At 36.5% G+C, this 17,532-nt stretch overlaps 2 protein-coding genes across 4 annotated transcripts in view; one reads left to right on the forward strand and one right to left on the reverse strand.

Annotated features, from left to right (window-relative positions):
• Positions 1–83: 83 nt before the first annotated feature.
• Positions 84–4,087, forward strand: LOC107197703 (small lysine-rich protein 1). Its single transcript, XM_015606733.3, has 3 exons — positions 84–154; positions 914–953; positions 2,827–4,087. The coding sequence occupies exons 1-3, from the start codon at positions 108–110 to the stop codon at positions 3,085–3,087; spliced, it is 348 nt and encodes a 115-aa protein (XP_015462219.2). The 5' UTR covers positions 84–107; the 3' UTR covers positions 3,088–4,087.
• Positions 3,990–17,532, reverse strand: part of cd9b (CD9 molecule b) — a 30,574-nt gene continuing 17,031 nt past the window's right edge. For all 3 annotated transcript variants that reach the window (XM_022671290.2, XM_007252729.3, XM_007252728.4), the window contains exons 2-8: positions 12,654–12,756; positions 7,326–7,423; positions 6,653–6,727; positions 6,450–6,551; positions 6,272–6,361; positions 4,782–4,865; positions 3,990–4,471 (exon numbers count right to left, since the gene is read on the reverse strand). In XM_022671290.2, the coding sequence (XP_022527011.2) occupies positions 4,406–4,471; positions 4,782–4,865; positions 6,272–6,361; positions 6,450–6,551; positions 6,653–6,727; positions 7,326–7,423; positions 12,654–12,756 (618 nt within the window). In that variant the 3' untranslated portion in view covers positions 3,990–4,405. The remainder of the gene's footprint in view (positions 4,472–4,781; positions 4,866–6,271; positions 6,362–6,449; positions 6,552–6,652; positions 6,728–7,325; positions 7,424–12,653; positions 12,757–17,532) is intronic.

The following is a 17,532-nucleotide window of genomic DNA, read 5'->3' on the forward strand; positions in this document are numbered from 1 at the left end:
CTTGTGTGGGGGGATGACATCCTAGCCAGCAGCAGCTCTGGGCCAGCCTTCAGAGAGACAGAGCTGCTGACTGAGGCCCAGTCTCTACGACAACCCCCTACAAACAAATGACTGCAGGGAAGACAGAGGAGCACAGGGTGAAGCGTCCTCTCAGGTAAGACACACTTCATCCAAACTGTGCTAAATCTGAGGAAGTTATAAATCAATACTGCATGTGTTTTTCATTTGTTTGACTGCAAATTATCAAATTAGCAGTAATCCAGTGTCCAGATTTCTAGATGTCTTCAAAGGACCATATCAAAACAGATAACAGACTGTCTGCTTTATAAAAAACATCATTAATAAATTATTCTAAATATTGTATCCAGCATGAAAAAACAAGTAAAGAAAAATGTACAGAACAGTTAAAATGTTTAATACTTAATTTAATTGTAGGGTATCCGAAGAGGAAAATAACTTTAATCTACTTTAAGCGAGTATTTCTTTTATTGTTGATGATTATGGCTTACAGCTAATGAAAACCTAAAAATCAGTGTCTCAGAAAATTAGAATATTATATAAGACCAATGGGTACTTTTGGCAGTGTGAGCAGTGTGCCAAGTCCTGCTGGAAAATGAAATCCGCATCTCCATAAAAGTTGTCAGCAGAGGGAAGTGCTGTAAAATTTTCAACACATTGGACCAACACCTAGCAGATGGCATGTCTCTCTAAACCATCACTAATTGGAAAATTCACACTAGACCTCAAGCAGCTCCGACTGTGTGTTTCTCCACTCTTCCTCCAGACTCTGGTGGCAAGGTTGAGCAAGGTTCCTAACCCACACTTTTCAAGCTAAGCTTAACAATATAGCAATAACCAAATGGTAACTAATTAGCCAGTGCTAACATGATTTACAGATCTTTCTCATTGACAGGTCTCACTGGCTGCTGGAAAAAAACAGGTCATTAAAAATGGTAAGTTATTACAAAATGAAAACTACATAAATGTGTTCATGGGGTGGAACAAAATATTGATTTTGTGATATATTCTAAAGTGTTGTATAATTTACGCTGTGATACATTATCAGTACATAACAATATTTTATTCAAACATACTCGAAATTAAACCTTCGGTGAAAAATACTGGTTGTGAAATTCTGTAAAGCTGACACCAATGAATCCATAATTCCTAGTATTTGAGTATTGGATAATCACAGTATTGTGATATCATCATATTCTTCTAACAGAGACTGTCTCAAACAAGGGCTCAAAACAACAGCCCAGCACAATATGGTCAATCTGGTTAAGCTAAAATGTCGACTAGCACAAAGTACGTTGTTTGAGTTTGATGGTTTAGCTGGTCAGTTAATTAGCATCATGTTTCTCTAAGATGATTGTAAAAGGCTCTACACTTTGGCTTCTGAAAGTTTTAAGATGATCAAAACAAGGTCTTATCTCATGTCACTGAGTCCTTCTGGAATAATCTCCACACATGAAATAATCTTACAGTGTCCTGACAGTGGCCTTCAGCAGAACATCTCAGTCCAAACAATCTGTAAGGCCTTGTGTGCTTTTCACTCTGAACAAGCTAGACAACGTTAAACGTTACACAACATCCTTTTTCACCTTACTGCCAACCTGTTTATTACAAAAAGAAGAAAATATTATTTATTTGTTTTAATGTATTAAGAGCTAACACTGAAAACTTATAGAAATAAGGAATAAATTATAAACAGGATTTTTAGTTTGAAAAAGAATATAATAATTCATAATAGAGTTGAGGTGGTGGGAGGTGGGGTGGTTGTTTTTTGTCTTATCTCAGTTAATCAGTTAACAAATCATCTAGAAAAAAAAAATTAAATATGAAATCTGGAGTGTTTACTTGAGCCCAGAGACTGTAAAAAAGATGGACGCCGTGTCGCTGTTCCCATTTATTCAATGAAAATGAAGCCAAAATCTTCCACCATGTTGGCGATGCTGAAACCTGAGTCTGCGCAGTAGAGACCAGAGGAGGGAGAAAGACTGTGGAGAGACAGCCTACTCATTTAAATAACCCCGCCCCTGAGGGCTGTCTCCACAGAGCTCACACAGTATATGGTCCCACCCACACAGTCATTGGTCCCACCCCGGCTAGGTGTAACCCAGCCCTTTTACAAAAACCGCACCTTTTTGAATAGAGTTGAAAATAATTAAAAAAAAAATGATAATATAAGCAGATGTTACACTAGCTGTTGCATTTAAATAATGGAGGTAGAATTACAGTATATTGGAAAAAAAAAACGTGATTGAAAGTTGTCTGTTTTGCCATTGAAACCTATGGGGATGGATGGGGTTACACAGCTTTCTGAAACCCGAACAGCAGGGGGCGCCCGACCTGTGGTGGCTTCACTTTTGAGAGATGATGCTCTGTCCAGCTATACACAGTCTATGCTTGAGCCTCTCCAACAAATAACCATATATTGACTATTTTTTCTTTTTGGGATAAATCAGTTATTTCTTATTTCTATTTTTTCTTATATTAAATATTAACTAACAAAATGTTGCTAATTCAGAACATGCAATCAGCTTTTGACTTTTTGGATTTATCCACCTTATCTACGTACTACAGAGAGAGACACATCAACATATTCAGCTGGAGACCTTTCTGACGAAGAGACGGTTGCCATATAGGGCAAATTTTAATATTCAGGAAGAGAAGAGGGGAGAGAACTTTGGGTTGTAGCATCCATGTGCATGATCTTTTCCAGTATGGCAGTTTCCTAGACCCAGTTTAATCCTAAATCTACAAAAGTACTTTACATTGCTCATTGAATGTTGGTTATTTATTACTCTTTTTGTAATTTTTCAGCCTACAAAAACCAAAAAGTCCAAGTCAAACAGTGCCAAACCCAAGAAGAAGAGTGAGAAGAAGAAATCAGCTAAGAAAAGGTCAGCAAGCGCCAAATCCGCTCAGCCAGAGGTGGATATACTCAGTCCAGCTGCTATGGAGAATGCCTACTACATTTCCCACAATGCTGTGGACTTCCTGGAGTTCAGAGGATTTGGGTGGCCTGAGGCCACAAAGAAAAAAGGAAAGAAATCAAAGAAGAAACAAAAAAGCAAAAAATGAAGTTACTTCTGTGGCATTTTCTTTTATATATATATTTTTTTCATTAAATTGTCAATGCTGATGTAGACATAGACTCAGGAAGTTCACATCCTTCACTATTCCAGACCAGCAGATGGATCAACAAGGAAACCTCTATTTTTTAATTCAGTTTGTTTTTCTGAGGAATGGAACAATATGGATTTATCCACCTTATCCACTTACAGATGGATGCAGAGTGTGTGAGACATCACATTCAGCCGTGGATCTTTCTGAAGAACAGATCGCCATATAGAGCAAATTAGCTTGTAACAACTTTCTCACAATCTTTAAGAGTTTCTACAGTAAATATTTTGTAGCTGTGGTTATGGTTTGGAAGTAATGGAATTATGTACTTAAAATATGCATTTAGAATACAGATATGTAATGTGTTTAGCCCATATTACACTATTCATATTACACTATTCATATTACACATATTAAACACCCCAGTGCCACTACTGGCCTGAGAATACTTACATTTACACTTATATAGCGCCGTTCTCCCACTCGAGGCAATTTTTTTTTTAGGGTATCCATTTTTTTGAGCAATTTAGAGTATCCAATTTACCTGATCTCCCTGTTTTTTTTGGCTGTGGGAGGAAACTGGGTTCCCTGGAGAAACACTACGCAGTAGAGCAGATAGGTAAAAGAGTGTAATAGAGTGCACAGTGAAGTGAACAATGTTTAAAAACTTCAGCAGCACTGCTGTATCTGATACACTTGTACCAGCATTACATATGAACACTGCCACATCAGTGTCACTAGTGTGCAGAGAATGACCCACCCACCATCCAAATAATATCTGCTCTGTGGGGTCCTGATCATTGAAGAACAGAGTGAAAGGAGGATAATAAAGTATGCAGAGAAACATAATGACTCCAGTCTTTAATTATAGAACGTATTAGATCACTTTATTAGGTATTTAAACCATTATCCATCAACAGTGCAGTACTGATATATATGGGGATAATATTTATTAAAATCATAAATCTCTTAAAATAAAGCGTTATAAAATGTGTACAAGAGCTTATTTATACATATATTCCAAAAGAACAAGAAAGCAAGGCCATTTTGCTGTGGTGAAAAGCACCCAACACCAATTCAGTACTCGGTCAGCTCATGAACGGCCTGCAGTAACATTTTCAGTGTAAGAGGCTGTCGCCTGCCAGAATCAGAAAACACAGTAACATTTTAAGGGGTGCTGAAGCGGTGGTCACTGGCGATGAACACATGACCCTAGCTTGAAAGCTTTAAAATTCAACAGACAGGAAGCGGCGATAGGGAGGCGTCTGGAGGCTCTTTACACAATATCGCGGGTTCGTTTGATGGCGCAGCACAGCAGCATGCTGAAGATCATGCCAAAGATCTGCAGAAGAGAAAGGCAGCAGTTATTAGCAGTAAAGGGGTGGAGCCTGCATACTGTTAAAAAAAAATATGCAATTTCTTTGCAAACACTGCTTTGTTCAACAGTCATTCAAGAAAATTGTAATAATTAAACAAATCCCAAAAATGTACCAATTTAACCTACCAAGAAGCTTTGATGAGGTTACTGATAATGAAAATACAATGACAATATATGATAACTAAGTCATTAAACAGATTAATTGAGAGACAAAGAGAAAAAAAAAACTGAGCATGAGTAGCAGTTTAACTGGTTTTAGAATCACCATACTCACCATGATCACACCAATACCAATTCCAACACCTCCAATAATGTGCAGCTTGGAGTTGAACAGGTCGTCTATGGCAGCTGGGCAACTCTAAACCAAAAGACGAGGAGGAGCGGTCAATAAATCCACAAGGCAGGACATTTCGGGAGTCAATCTAGGACCACTCTTACACACCTGGTCTAGCCTAGCCTGATAAAAAAATTTTGTTAATCAGGCAGAAATCCAATGTGTGTGAAATGGGAATATGGAAATTAGAAGGTTGTGCTTAGATTTGTTTGTATTCTGGGAGGAGTTTTGTTTGTCAAATATGTCTTGAAAAGACAAATGTGTTTACACTGCTGTAACAGGGATCTTAGATCATCTGGTAAAATGGTTTGAGTGATTTTTGATCTGATTGTATTCGTTTTAAATGTTTTTGGTATCTTGAGAATGTTCACATTTCACATTTTTATGTGTCTTGCCTTTTATTCTGATATAATTCTGATACTCAAGATGCATAAAGTGACCAGGTGTAAACAGGTGTCTTATTATCTAGTTCCGTGGTTCGAAAACATTTTAAACCATTTGTCCCCCATGATCAAACTAAAACTTCTGCAAATTATTGATTGTATGAGGAAATAACAGAAGTGATGCACAATGTAACAGTGAACTACAGTGTCTACATGTAATCATCTTAACTGATTATTTAGCTATTAATTATAATGTAAAATTTCTGGGAACTGAGGAATTCTACAGTTCTATTTAGGGACCTATGAAATAAATAATATTAAAATCATAGAATTGTAGTTATAAGAGTAACTTATAATTATTATTAATAATAAATGATTGTGATTAAAAAGGTCATTTTTGCCACTAAAACAAAATATATTTAACAGTCTACAAAACAATTTCATAAATTTAAAGAGTAATGCATTTTAAACTTTGTCTTTTTGCTTTTTAACGTTTGTTTTTCAATTTAAATGTTTAAATATTATCAAAAATGTAAAAAGAACACAAAAAATTGAATAAAATTTAACCACTGCTTTTATAAGTTAACATTTTGGGGTCTACAATAGGGTCTGTACAAGTCTGTATATTGCACAATAAGTGAAACAGGACTATATCTTTCATAAATAAAATCCAATAAAACAAAACTTTTGCTTTATTTCTGACATAACAGCTCTTCCAGATTTATGGGTGAAATGATTGAAGCTGGGCCAATATATTCTACGAGAAGTCGATAATTAAATGATTGTGAGAGGCCTTCACACTAAACAAATCTAAATTAATAAAGATTACTGATGAAAACTTTATAGATATCGTTCCTCCTTTAGATAGATATCATTCAATATTTTTTTAGCATGATGTAAATGTAAATCTGCTGTAACATCTTGGGAGCCTAGACTGCCTATCACCAGTGGTACACATACAGAGCATAAACACAGATCTACAGTAGTCTAGTAGTCTTTAAAAAAAAAAGCAGCTAATCTGAGAGTTATTGTTGTGCAGATAGTTACCGTTGTGATCAGAACCTGCAGTCCCTCCTTTTTCGGGCAGGTGTCTTGGGCAGCATTAAACACAGTTCCAGTGGTACCACAGCATTGAAGCTAAACAATGTAGAAAAGAAAGCAAGTTACTCAGCTTGAACCTAAATATCCCAAAATTCACAGACTTCACAGAAATATGAACACCTACGCTGAACTGGATGGCTCGCAGTGTCTCCTTCAGCGCGTCCTGCTTCGTCGTTTCATAGTTATTGTAGGTCTCTTTGTAGAAACTCTTCAGCTCGTCCACAATCTGCACAAACATTTAAGAGAATAAAGAGATTTAAGAAATTGCACTGTGAAAGCGTACCGTGGTATTTCTGGAGGAATCGAGGCAGATTTTGGATTAGTTACCTTATCTTTATTGGACAGTCCCCATATCCCAGCAGCCACCTCTGCTGCAAATATGAGAAGCAGGAAAAAAAAGAACTAGGAAAAAGTAGCGAGAGAATGGAGATTATATTATAATGCATTATATACAGATAAATACAGTGGCAAGCAAAACTTAAACAGCTCTGTTTGAAGAAGGTTTTATCAATGAAGTGGGGACAAAAATATGCGTTAAAATGATTTTTTTTTTAATTATGTTTTTGTATTTGAACCAATTATTTAATAAATCTTAATATTTCAGACACAGAATTCTTTTTTTTTAAAGAAATTTACAATTACTGCTATTATGTGTCACATCACATTATATTTAAACACCATAGATAACAAATATAACAATTAACTAAATGCAAGTACTTTTTTTTTTTAATTGAAAATAATGCAGCCGGACCAAAAAAATAAATAAATAAATTACATCACCTCATTGACCCATATCCTGCATTGCTACCTTAACCTATGCAAATATATTTTAAATGGAAACCTAAAATGTGCATCATAGTAACAATGACTAACATATCCAGTTGTATATTTACATTTGTTCTCAATGGTTTGCATGTTCTTACAAACAAAACACAAAACATGTACATCCAGAGCATTTCCTAGCATTCAACTGTTTAATTCTGGATATTTAAGAGCTTACCAATCCCAGCATGAACGGGGACTCTCGGATTGCTCCACAGCAGCCAAGGAAGCCAACCACCATCATCAGGGCCCCGGCCACAATCAGGATGTAAACCCCTAAACAGCACAGAGATTAGTCAGCGTGTTAAATATACACTATTCTCCAACATTCAATTTTTCTTTTCCTAACAATGTGTGTTAAAAAAAAAATAAAATGAACTCAAACTGGGTCTGTGCATTTTTAGCTGGTTAGTTGGCTGTGGTGGGAAGCAGTTTAATCAAAGGCTGATGTAGATGCAGGTTACATGTTGGCAAACAGTGATTGTTAAATTGTTTTCACCATCAAACACTGCTTTGCAATTGATGAGGATACCAGGAGATTTCACAGAATTTAATTTCACAGAAATCCAGGCTAAACGCATTCCCAACTCAAAAAGAGGATATGGCTGAGACAAAGGATGGATGTTAACCCTACTTAGTCTCCAAGGTTTGCTCTTTTTAATTTAGTACTGAAGCCACAAAACTAGCCAGCACAGGGATGTTATTATTGAGGACACCAAACACTTGGGGGGGTAGGTAAAGACAGAAAGAAAGAAGAAAAAAAAAATCACCTGTAATAAAAAGAGCCAATTAATCAGCTCGTTTTACACTGAGAGTGGAAGAAGGCTCCTCTTCGATAAGGAGACCTGCGCAAGCACAGTAGCCATTTTTTGTGCATTATAAAGCCAAATGCTATAAACTGTTTGAGGTTTGTGTCAGATTTTAACCAGTGGGAGATTTCAAACAGATGGGAGGCCGGTCTTGTATGTACTTGCATGTATGTATGTAATATAAAAAATGTCTGACATGTGAATTGACTTGTTTATAAAGATTTTGGCTAGCAATACAAGCTTTTGCAGGCAATCCATATGTAAAATCAATAAATCCTGACACCCTGGCCCTTTAAAATTAAACAGAGATGTTGTGGTTTCTGAGACTATATGAGGTCTATAAAAATGACCAGAATCACCGTGAAAGAGCATATCTCAGGTTTCTACGGTCTTATTACTAAAACACTTCCAATTTTGTATTTAGGTTAGTTTTTGTTTAACTTTGGCAACCTTGAGGTGCTCTGGAGGCTTTCACTACTTGCTAGCCAGCTACATTAGCCTTCTAGCACAAAACTAAAAGAGGCTAACTTCAGGTGCCAAAATGATTTTTTGGATTTTTGCTACTCTCACTAAAATATTTATATTTTATAAATATTAGCTTTTCTGACCAGCAGAGGATATGTTTTTGTTCGAGTTTGATTGAGCATGATCAAGCAACACATTAAATGCAACACATTATGCTAGTCAAGAGCTAGTTAACCAGCTAGCTTCCAACATACATGTTTTAGCTTGATGACCAGCTTCACAGACAAGCTCAATATATTATTTTATTAGCTGATAATCATATTTGGGGCTTATTCCAAACTAGCCATTCACTTAAAGGCTCAGTCCTAAAATATGTTAAAAAAAAGAATGATTTTTACACCTAAATGAAGCATATAAAGGACTCCCACTATATCCTGTCTAAAATAAGCAGTTTCTGTGGAAACTATGCCTCATGCCAAACACAATCCCCTATTAGCTCAGCTTGGGCGTGAGCAGTATGTGGAGAGTGCGCAAAACAACAGATCCAATGCAGAAGTCTGCAGTGGTGTGTCTACATAACACCACCCACTGGCTATTGTTGTTGACAGCCTATCATTAAGATGTTTTGCATTACAGGGCAGCCCTCTCTCACAGCAGTGTGGTGCATTGGTGCTGGTAGGCCAGGCAAAGTTGCTTACTGATGGGGGTGGGGGGGGGGGGGGGGGGGGTGGAGAAAGAGAGAGAAAAAGAGAAAGAGAAAGAGAGAGAGAGAGAGAGAGAGAGAGAGAGAGAGAGACCCTGTAACTATCCTTGACAGCCAAACAAACAGGACAGAACAATGTGAGTTCTGTTGGGGGTGGGGTTGCAGAGAATGGCATCTCTGTAAGGGTCTGGGGAAAGAGTGAGTGGGACGAGGACAAATACTGCCTCTTTTGCCCCTCCCTGTAAAACAGCATTGCTGTCATGACCCTGGAAGGCTAGTCCACAAACAGACAAGCTAAAACCCAGTTCATAACAAACAAAAAATAACTTAATAATCAAGAAACACAACGCAAAATAACTCCATTATACACGTCTAAGACTCACCTCATACATTCACATAAATATCTGGTTGCTAAATGTGGTACTGCCCACCAAGTTTCAGCACATGCAGCGGTTAAAAGGGATTTTTTTTTAAAGCTGAAATATCAAAACCAGATAACCGTTCCACTGAATGATTAGTCACCGGATGTAAAGTTTCTGCTTTCACAGTTACCAGGTACCACACGTGAGTGCTGATGCCAATCTTGATGTTCAGAAAGCAATGGAGCTGATTACAGATGCAACACTAATCCAATATATAATTTATAAATATTATTTTTTGAAAAATGTTGAAAAAACAAAGCGCATTGTAGAGGCATGTCTAGTAGTCAGTGATCTTTCACCAGGAGGTACACTACCTGAAAGTGCCATATTAGCAACATATTGGTTATTTTATGGCATCGACAATGTTCGTGACTTGAGCATCACAGACCAGATTCTTTATATGAAGGACCAGAAAATTTTAGCTGGTGGAATATTTCAAACTTTTCTTTCATATTTGTAACCCTGTAAAAGTTATTTCTGGTAGTTAAAAGTGCAGGGCAGTCTACTAAGATGTATTTAATAGTTTGAGGAGCATCACAGAATTGGCAGGCTGGAGCCTGTTCACCAACCAGGAGGTGGCATTGGGTAAGAGGCCTTTAAAGGCCAGCAGGGGAAGTACTTTTACACATTCTCTTGTGGCAAGACCCAGTGTCTCATTAGACTACTAATTACCGGTAGACTTCGTCAATTAAGTACAAGTATAAATAGATATAGATAGAAAATATAAACGTTCATATATCAAGATAAATATTTTAGGAAACTTTATACACCTAGTATGTTAAACTTTGTCACAAATAATTGACGGGTTCTGGAACATCTGGGAAATTAACTTTTCTGGAGATGTTCCAGAAAGGGAACATCTGCCCAACATTCTGCCCATTTGTAAAGCAATGGAAGTCGGTCATGTTTACCAACACAGTAGTTTCACTTGTTTTCAGGAGATAATGTTTTATACATCGCAAGCACATTACACAATTACATTACACGATCACCTCCTGTTCAACTCCCATCCACAGACCGGTCTGATGAATCACATGATCTCCTATTAGCCAACCACAACCCAAGCATTCCAGATAGTAAAACAAACATATCCATGAAATCACGCCTAACCCTGTACACTCTTAAGTTATGCACAAAAAGAGCTATTTCCGGCAGCATGTACATACACACACACACCCTTTACAGAAACACCCAGAACAAGGAGAGCTCTTTTACAGCAGACTCGGCTGCATTTTTCAAATAGCTCTCGCTGCTAGTGGTGCCTCCATCGATACCGATACTGACGGAGGCCAGCAGCACAAGCCTACAGTGCTAAACTATTACCATGTGAACTATGAACTTAATTTACAAAATACACTAGAATAAAAACCATATTTTAACTTTCATTATAAATTAGCTGGAGATCACAATTTGATGGGACAATATATTGATATTGTGGTATATCGTATCAAACTGCCCAAGACTCGGCTACCAATATGAGTTACAGAAGTTACTGCTTCATTACACCACATGGTGGTGCTAATCAAATGAAAAGGTAAGAATATTGATTGTGAAATTCTGTGGAACTGACACCAATAACTCAAAGCATAATGCATTAGAGAACTGTCTTTTGATATTTTTTAGATTGACAGTATTGTGATACAATTGTTATCTTGACTACATAAGTGAAAAGAAGTATTGTTTTGTGACTGAGATGCCCTGTGATTCCCACCCCTAAGCAGAAGAGGGCTTAGGGGGATCCGACCCAGTGCTCCTATGGTTGAACATGCATAGCCTAAGTGCTAAGAGAATTAAGCCTGAGATTAAACCTGCCTGTAGAAATATATTACTATCACACAAAAACCTTTATATTAATGTATTATGATTTTAAATTTAATTCACTTTGTTATAATTCTGATACAGGATTAAACAATACAACAAATCACTGTTACACTGGTAAAACTCTGGTGCAGCAACAGACAGACATTGGACAGAGATTAGTGCAAGACAAAACAAAACAAAGTGCATAGACAGCATAAGTACAGAAGACAAAATATAAAAAATACAAGACTGTATATCTGGGATTAAAGTGCAATTATTATTGACTGTAGTGAAAATATGGTCAGCAATATAGCTGTGCATATAAGCAAAGAGTTTAGTGTGAGGTATAATGTGTAGAGGAAAACCAGGTTGTAGTTGAATTAGAATCACATCATGTAAAATTTAGCAGTGATTTAAATTTTCCAATTAAAAAGGCTCGTTGAAAATGTCCCTTCTCTTGTATAGTTACCATATTTCACAGCTGGCCAAACAAACCACAACAAAAGCAAAAACTAACCAAGAGATCAGTTTAACTGGACTCTGTTTTCTTATTTTTCAGTTAAACCAGACTCTGGTTTCCTTCACTCCGTTTGGTGTCACAGTATTTACACTCTGATGTGAACCAAAACGACCATATTGCGACCCTCGAGAACCCAGATAATTACTATAGCTATGAATAAACACCATCTCAATCATTGCTCAATATTAAACTGTACAGAAATATGTACTAGTCCAGAAAAGAGAACTTCTTTCTTGTATTTGCTTTCTTGCTCCCGCCTCATTGGACAGGTCTGACCAATAAACAGAGAGATCATTCTTACATTGTTTACTGTGACGCATTTTGGTTGCGTAAAGTCAAATCAAATCAGTCCAAACAGGAAACACGTTTATAAACCCTTTAACTGATTTAACTGATGGGTGAAAAAGCCCTTAGATACGCTTGATTTTGGCTTAACGTGCATGACTAAAAACAGGTAGTTAAAAATGACTTCCCAGGGCCTCAGTTTGATTTTAGATAGTGAATTTCCTCGTCAACACACTATTTTCCCTTTCTCTCTGCACCTGTGTAACAATCTCTGATTGCACTGATAATTCAAACAACCTGGTTCACAGATTTTTGGGTGTGTTTTGTTTCCATGGCTGCCACCACACTCAAACACAATGCTCATGGAAACAGTGAGAGGCGTGGCCACTCCTTTTTGAGTCAGTGGATTCCTCAAACAGCCCGCTTCTTTGGACTTGGACATTTGAAGATTGTCGAAACAGAATACAATCTTAAGATAAGCCCAGGTGCCCCCATGTTTTACCTGTGTAGAAGGCAGTGGGAGAGTCCTGGGCTTGGAAAAGGCCTTCAGTCCTCTTGTCGAAGCGCAGCCAGAGTGCAACCGCCAGGACACCTGTACCTGCCAGCTGATTAGAACACAGCACAAACATGCAAATTAGATTATTTGTTTGAGTTTCTGTCCTCGGGCAAGATATCAGCAGTACTGGTGTGTGGTACAGCCTGGTAAAGCCTTTTTCTGGCAACCATGCCCACTACTATCCCAGCTAACACACTTGTGTAGGAACCATACAGTTTTGTCCATGGGTTTCACCCTGTTCCTTTATACATTGGGAAAACAAAATGGATTGGTTGAATATATTAAGGTTATGTTTAATATAAATGGTGTATTAATGCTAAACATTATTTGTTAAACTAACATGCTCTTGTTTTTGCATTTTAAGTTTGTTTGGTTTTCTACTTAAAACTATCCCTTCATGTAAAATATAGTCAATCATATACTATTTCAACAAAAACGACTTTGATACTCATTTAAAGCTGAGATATATTTAGTAATATCAACGTCTTTACATAACGTTTATTTTAACAATTACCATCTTCAAAAATGTTAACAAAATCCTGTATTAAAGCACGAGCGGTTACACACAAACACACCCACACATCACACTGTATGTGAAAGGGTTAACTTTCTCTTACAGCATTAAACACTAAGGGCAGGCAACTTAACAGAGACTAAAGTAACCAGTAACAATGTAGCCTTGGGGGTTTGGGGGAAGACTACACAATGATGGTGAGAGAGAAGGGAAAGGCATGTTTAGTGTGCAAATAAATGATTTTTCTCATCACCAAGAAATTTGTATCATATTGTAAAAAAAATTCCATATCAAAAAATTGTTTTTAAACATACTGAATATACCATACATTCTTAAAGAACAAAAGCCCAACAGAACATTTTTATTACAGAGAGCATAAAAAAGTTCTAGCTCCAGTTTGGGAAAAGTATTTAAACAGTTTTTAAGGATCACCACAATTGATTTCGACAGCAATCACATGTATCTTTAAAATAGTGTGATTATATTTTCGGCATATCCATCAGCCCTATTTCCAGGCCATATTGCCCACCCCTAGTACAAACCCACCTAGCCCATGTTCCACCCACATGAGCACAAACTCACAAACTCTGAATGTTGAATGGGGACGGCACAGAAGATTAGATAACATTGTTCTGTGTACCTGGGGGGAGAAAAACAAGTACAGCAGCACAAAAATGAATGAAACCAGCTTAGCTGGAGGGAATGAAGTCCAACCAGTCTTCCAAAGAGGATGGCGTCACTGTCAGGCTGCAGTGAATGCTCTAAAATGGCACTTAGGTGGTGAGAAGTGCCAACTTGTGTTGTTCAGAGTGATTCATCAGCTGTTATGAAGTATATCTGCCTGGAGTCAGTCAGTGAAGACTACTGGAGTCACTTAAATGTCAGGAGTGTCACACAACAATAGTGGTTTCAGACACCCACTGATTTAATTTCATTAAACAATTAAATGTATTGGTCCTGCCTCGTGTCTCAGGCATGTGTGATGCTAGTGTTGCTGTCTCAGCTTCACTATACTGAAGTCTAGGGGTGTTCCATACGTGGAATGTTGGGAGAGGGGTCATTTTCATCTGCCACCTTGAAGTAACCCTAAACTTCTTTCCAAACTACTACCGAGTTCACCTCCCCAAGCCACAGTGTGGCATGGTTCCAACATACAAATGCATTGTTCACAATATAAATGCAAAATAAAAACAAACATACTATTTTGTTATAATTGAAGTCTTTTTTTCTTCTTGAAAGCAGTCTTTTTTTTCATTAGCTATTTACTGTAAATCATTTATGTTGGAAGGTTATATTCTTACTCTTATTTTTATGCACTTTAGTATTTGTTAGATTTTTATTTTCTTTTTTTGCAACATTCTACATTTTTGTGTTTCATTATTTTTATCTTATACAAAATCACTCTTGGTAAGTTGCTGTTTATAAATTGGACCAAAGTTTTTTTTTTATTTCTAATAAATGTTTTAAACACAAACATAATAAATAAACCTTTAACATTAATTTTACCACAGAAGTAAATTCTTTAAAATTGATAAAATATTTTTATTTGGGTTTTCTCGCTTCACAAAGGATAGTTAGTTATCGCAAACTAGTTTTTTACCCTGAAATATTGTGATATTATTTTATAGCATCGCATCTAGGGTGTGGCTGGTTTGTCACATTTAGGGGCAAACAAACCTGCTAGAAACTCAAATGTACATAAATTTCCAGTGCTAAAGTTTTTTTTTTTTTTTTTTTAATAATGATACAACAGCATAACAATGCGTTTACACATTACTTTTAAAGAGCAGTGAACATTTAATTATCCCTTTTTTTTTTACACATTTGAAATTTAAATTATCCTCAAGAAATAAAACACGATATAAATAAATCCACTGGTTTTAAACAAACAGCCTCTATATAAAGAGGTCAGCAAAAATTGAGGTCATGTCCATATAATGTATGATAAGTTGATAATGTAATTATTGTGATAGGCCTAGCTCAGACTAATCTATCAGCCATTACGAAGTGTTTCTGCCTGCAGTCAATGAAGACGACTAGAGTCACTTAAAACGTCAGGAGTGTGATACATTTCCTTGATACAGTTAAAAAACACACAGTTTCACAATGAACATGACCGGCCTCTGACGTCTGACTGCTTTGATTTCGCAATAAAAATGGTATGAACAATCCTGGGGGACATGCTTGACTCACAGGCAGGATACAGGATGATAATTTCCTGCCCATGTTCAGCATTAATTCACAGTGATTGTGTTCACACAAACTTCATAATCTACCGAACATTAGAATTTGTCAGTTAACTAATCAACCCCTTTTATGTGAACAGTAATTATATGTTTGCTTTCCTTCAACTTTAAGTCGAGTCGTATATTTTTTAACACATAAGGCTGCAATATAAACATACATCAGCTAAAAGATGAAGATTATTTAAATCCTTCAGTTTCAGGGTCACTGTGCGATGGGCGCTGTGTTAAATGCAGAAGTGAATTCATGATTTGGCCATAGATATGCAAGTTTAGTGGCAAACAAATATAGCATTAATTCACAGCATTAATTCACAGTGTTGTGTACTATATGCTCAGAATAATTCATCAACCATTATGAATTATTTCTGCCAAGAGTCACAGAAGAGGACTAGAGTTACTTAAAATGTCAGGAGTGTGATACATTTCCTTGATATCAGTTTCTCTGATTTCGCTATTTATGGGTATATGTTTGAGTAAAATGTTTGTTTTGTTCTATAAACTATGGACATTTCTCCCAAATTCCAAATCAAACTATTGTCATTTAGAGCATTTATTTGCAATAAATGAGAAATGATTGAAATAACAAGAAATATGCTTTCGGAACTCAAATAAAGCAAAGAAAACAATATTACTTTATATTTATAAAGTTTTAAGAGTTCAGAAATCAATATTTGGTATAATAACCCTGTTTTTTAACCTCCTCCACCAGTCTTACACATTGCTTTTGAATAACTTCATGCCACTCCTGGTACAAAAATTCAAGCAGTTCAGCTTGGTTTGATGGCTTGTGATCATCCATCTTCCTCTTGATTATATTCCAGAGGTTTTCAATTAGGTAAAATCAAAGAACTCATCATTTTTAAGTGATCTCTTACTTATTTGCAGAGCTGTATGTAAATATATCAGGTCACGTTCGACCCAGTCAAATGGGAAAGCAGGCCTACTATTTCTATTTTCTATTAGAACAGAATTGAGAATAGGGTGTGGCTCATTTTACTCAAGTTTAGGGACAACCAATTCACAGAATACTTAGATTTATTTTAGATCCAATGAGAACTATAAATCTGATAAGGAAAATCAGGAAAACAGAGCTGAAGCTGTAGCTCACTCAGTAATGGTATTTTCTAGTGAACTCTTAACTGGAGTATTCTCAGGAAAACAGTTTATGACTTTTCCTATTACCTGATTACCAAACTTCATGTTAATGCCTGGATCAGATTCCTGAAACTCTGATATTTTGCAGTGGGATTATGAGATAAATATAAACTCACTCTCAGTTGCTAGTTTAGCCACCCAGGCTTCACTATACTGAAGTCCAGTGGAAAATTAGGCCTAGTTTGTGAATAGATTGAAATGGATCTAGGGTGTGGCCGGTTTCACTTAAGTTTATCAGCAAACAAACCTGCTGGCGACTCAGCCTTAATTCACAGTGCTGCATGCTGTGAATGTGTTAAATGTGCCCTATAGGCAGTGTAAGAACCTGTTAGCCATGTTTTGTTTTTTTTTTGCCCATCTTAAAAAAAAAAAACTGAATACTGAACACAGTGCCTGAAAGTGCCTGTTTGACCTCACTACAAGAGGCCTGCAATCACAAAACTCAGAACTAGAAAGGCAGGTTTTCTTTCTCATTGGCTGGACAGCCCTAGGATATGTGGAAAATGCCAATTAAAGAAGGAAATAGTTAGTCAATAATGGCACATATGCTCAGCAGTTTAGATATGTGAACTTTTAAAATGCTGTAGCCCACCAGCATGCCATAATATGGACAATATGGATAATACATCACTTATTTTTGCCATTTTTGACAGGTTTGAGGGCTCTGAAGACTCTAAAAGGACATGCTGCCCTGTCCAATGGGTGTGGGAGTGTTTAAATCTGCAATTAATATTATTGTAAAATTGTAAATTTTTGTATTCATCTTCATTTTCATTTTTTTTATTTTAACCAGGTCTTTTTTTGTTGTGTTCTAAAAATAAATTGTCAAAATTACATTTTGATACATAAATTCAAATCTATTTATTTAAATACTTAGAAATACAAGTTTAAGCCAGAAATAAAACATCCA

The sequence above is a fragment of the Astyanax mexicanus genome, chromosome 2 (assembly GCF_023375975.1).
Source record: "Astyanax mexicanus isolate ESR-SI-001 chromosome 2, AstMex3_surface, whole genome shotgun sequence".
NCBI classification, from domain to species: Eukaryota; Metazoa; Chordata; class Actinopteri; order Characiformes; family Acestrorhamphidae; genus Astyanax; species Astyanax mexicanus.

Excerpts from the sequence above, each read along its gene's own strand:
- LOC107197703 (XM_015606733.3), top strand. The coding sequence starts at position 108 with ATGACTGCAGGGAAGACAGAGGAGCACAGGGTGAAGCGTCCTCTCAG. Across the intron at positions 155-913 it reads AGGGTGAAGCGTCCTCTCAG|GTCTCACTGGCTGCTGGAAA; the intron begins GTAAGACACACT and ends TCTCATTGACAG. Across the intron at positions 954-2,826 it reads AAAACAGGTCATTAAAAATG|CCTACAAAAACCAAAAAGTC; the intron begins GTAAGTTATTAC and ends GTAATTTTTCAG.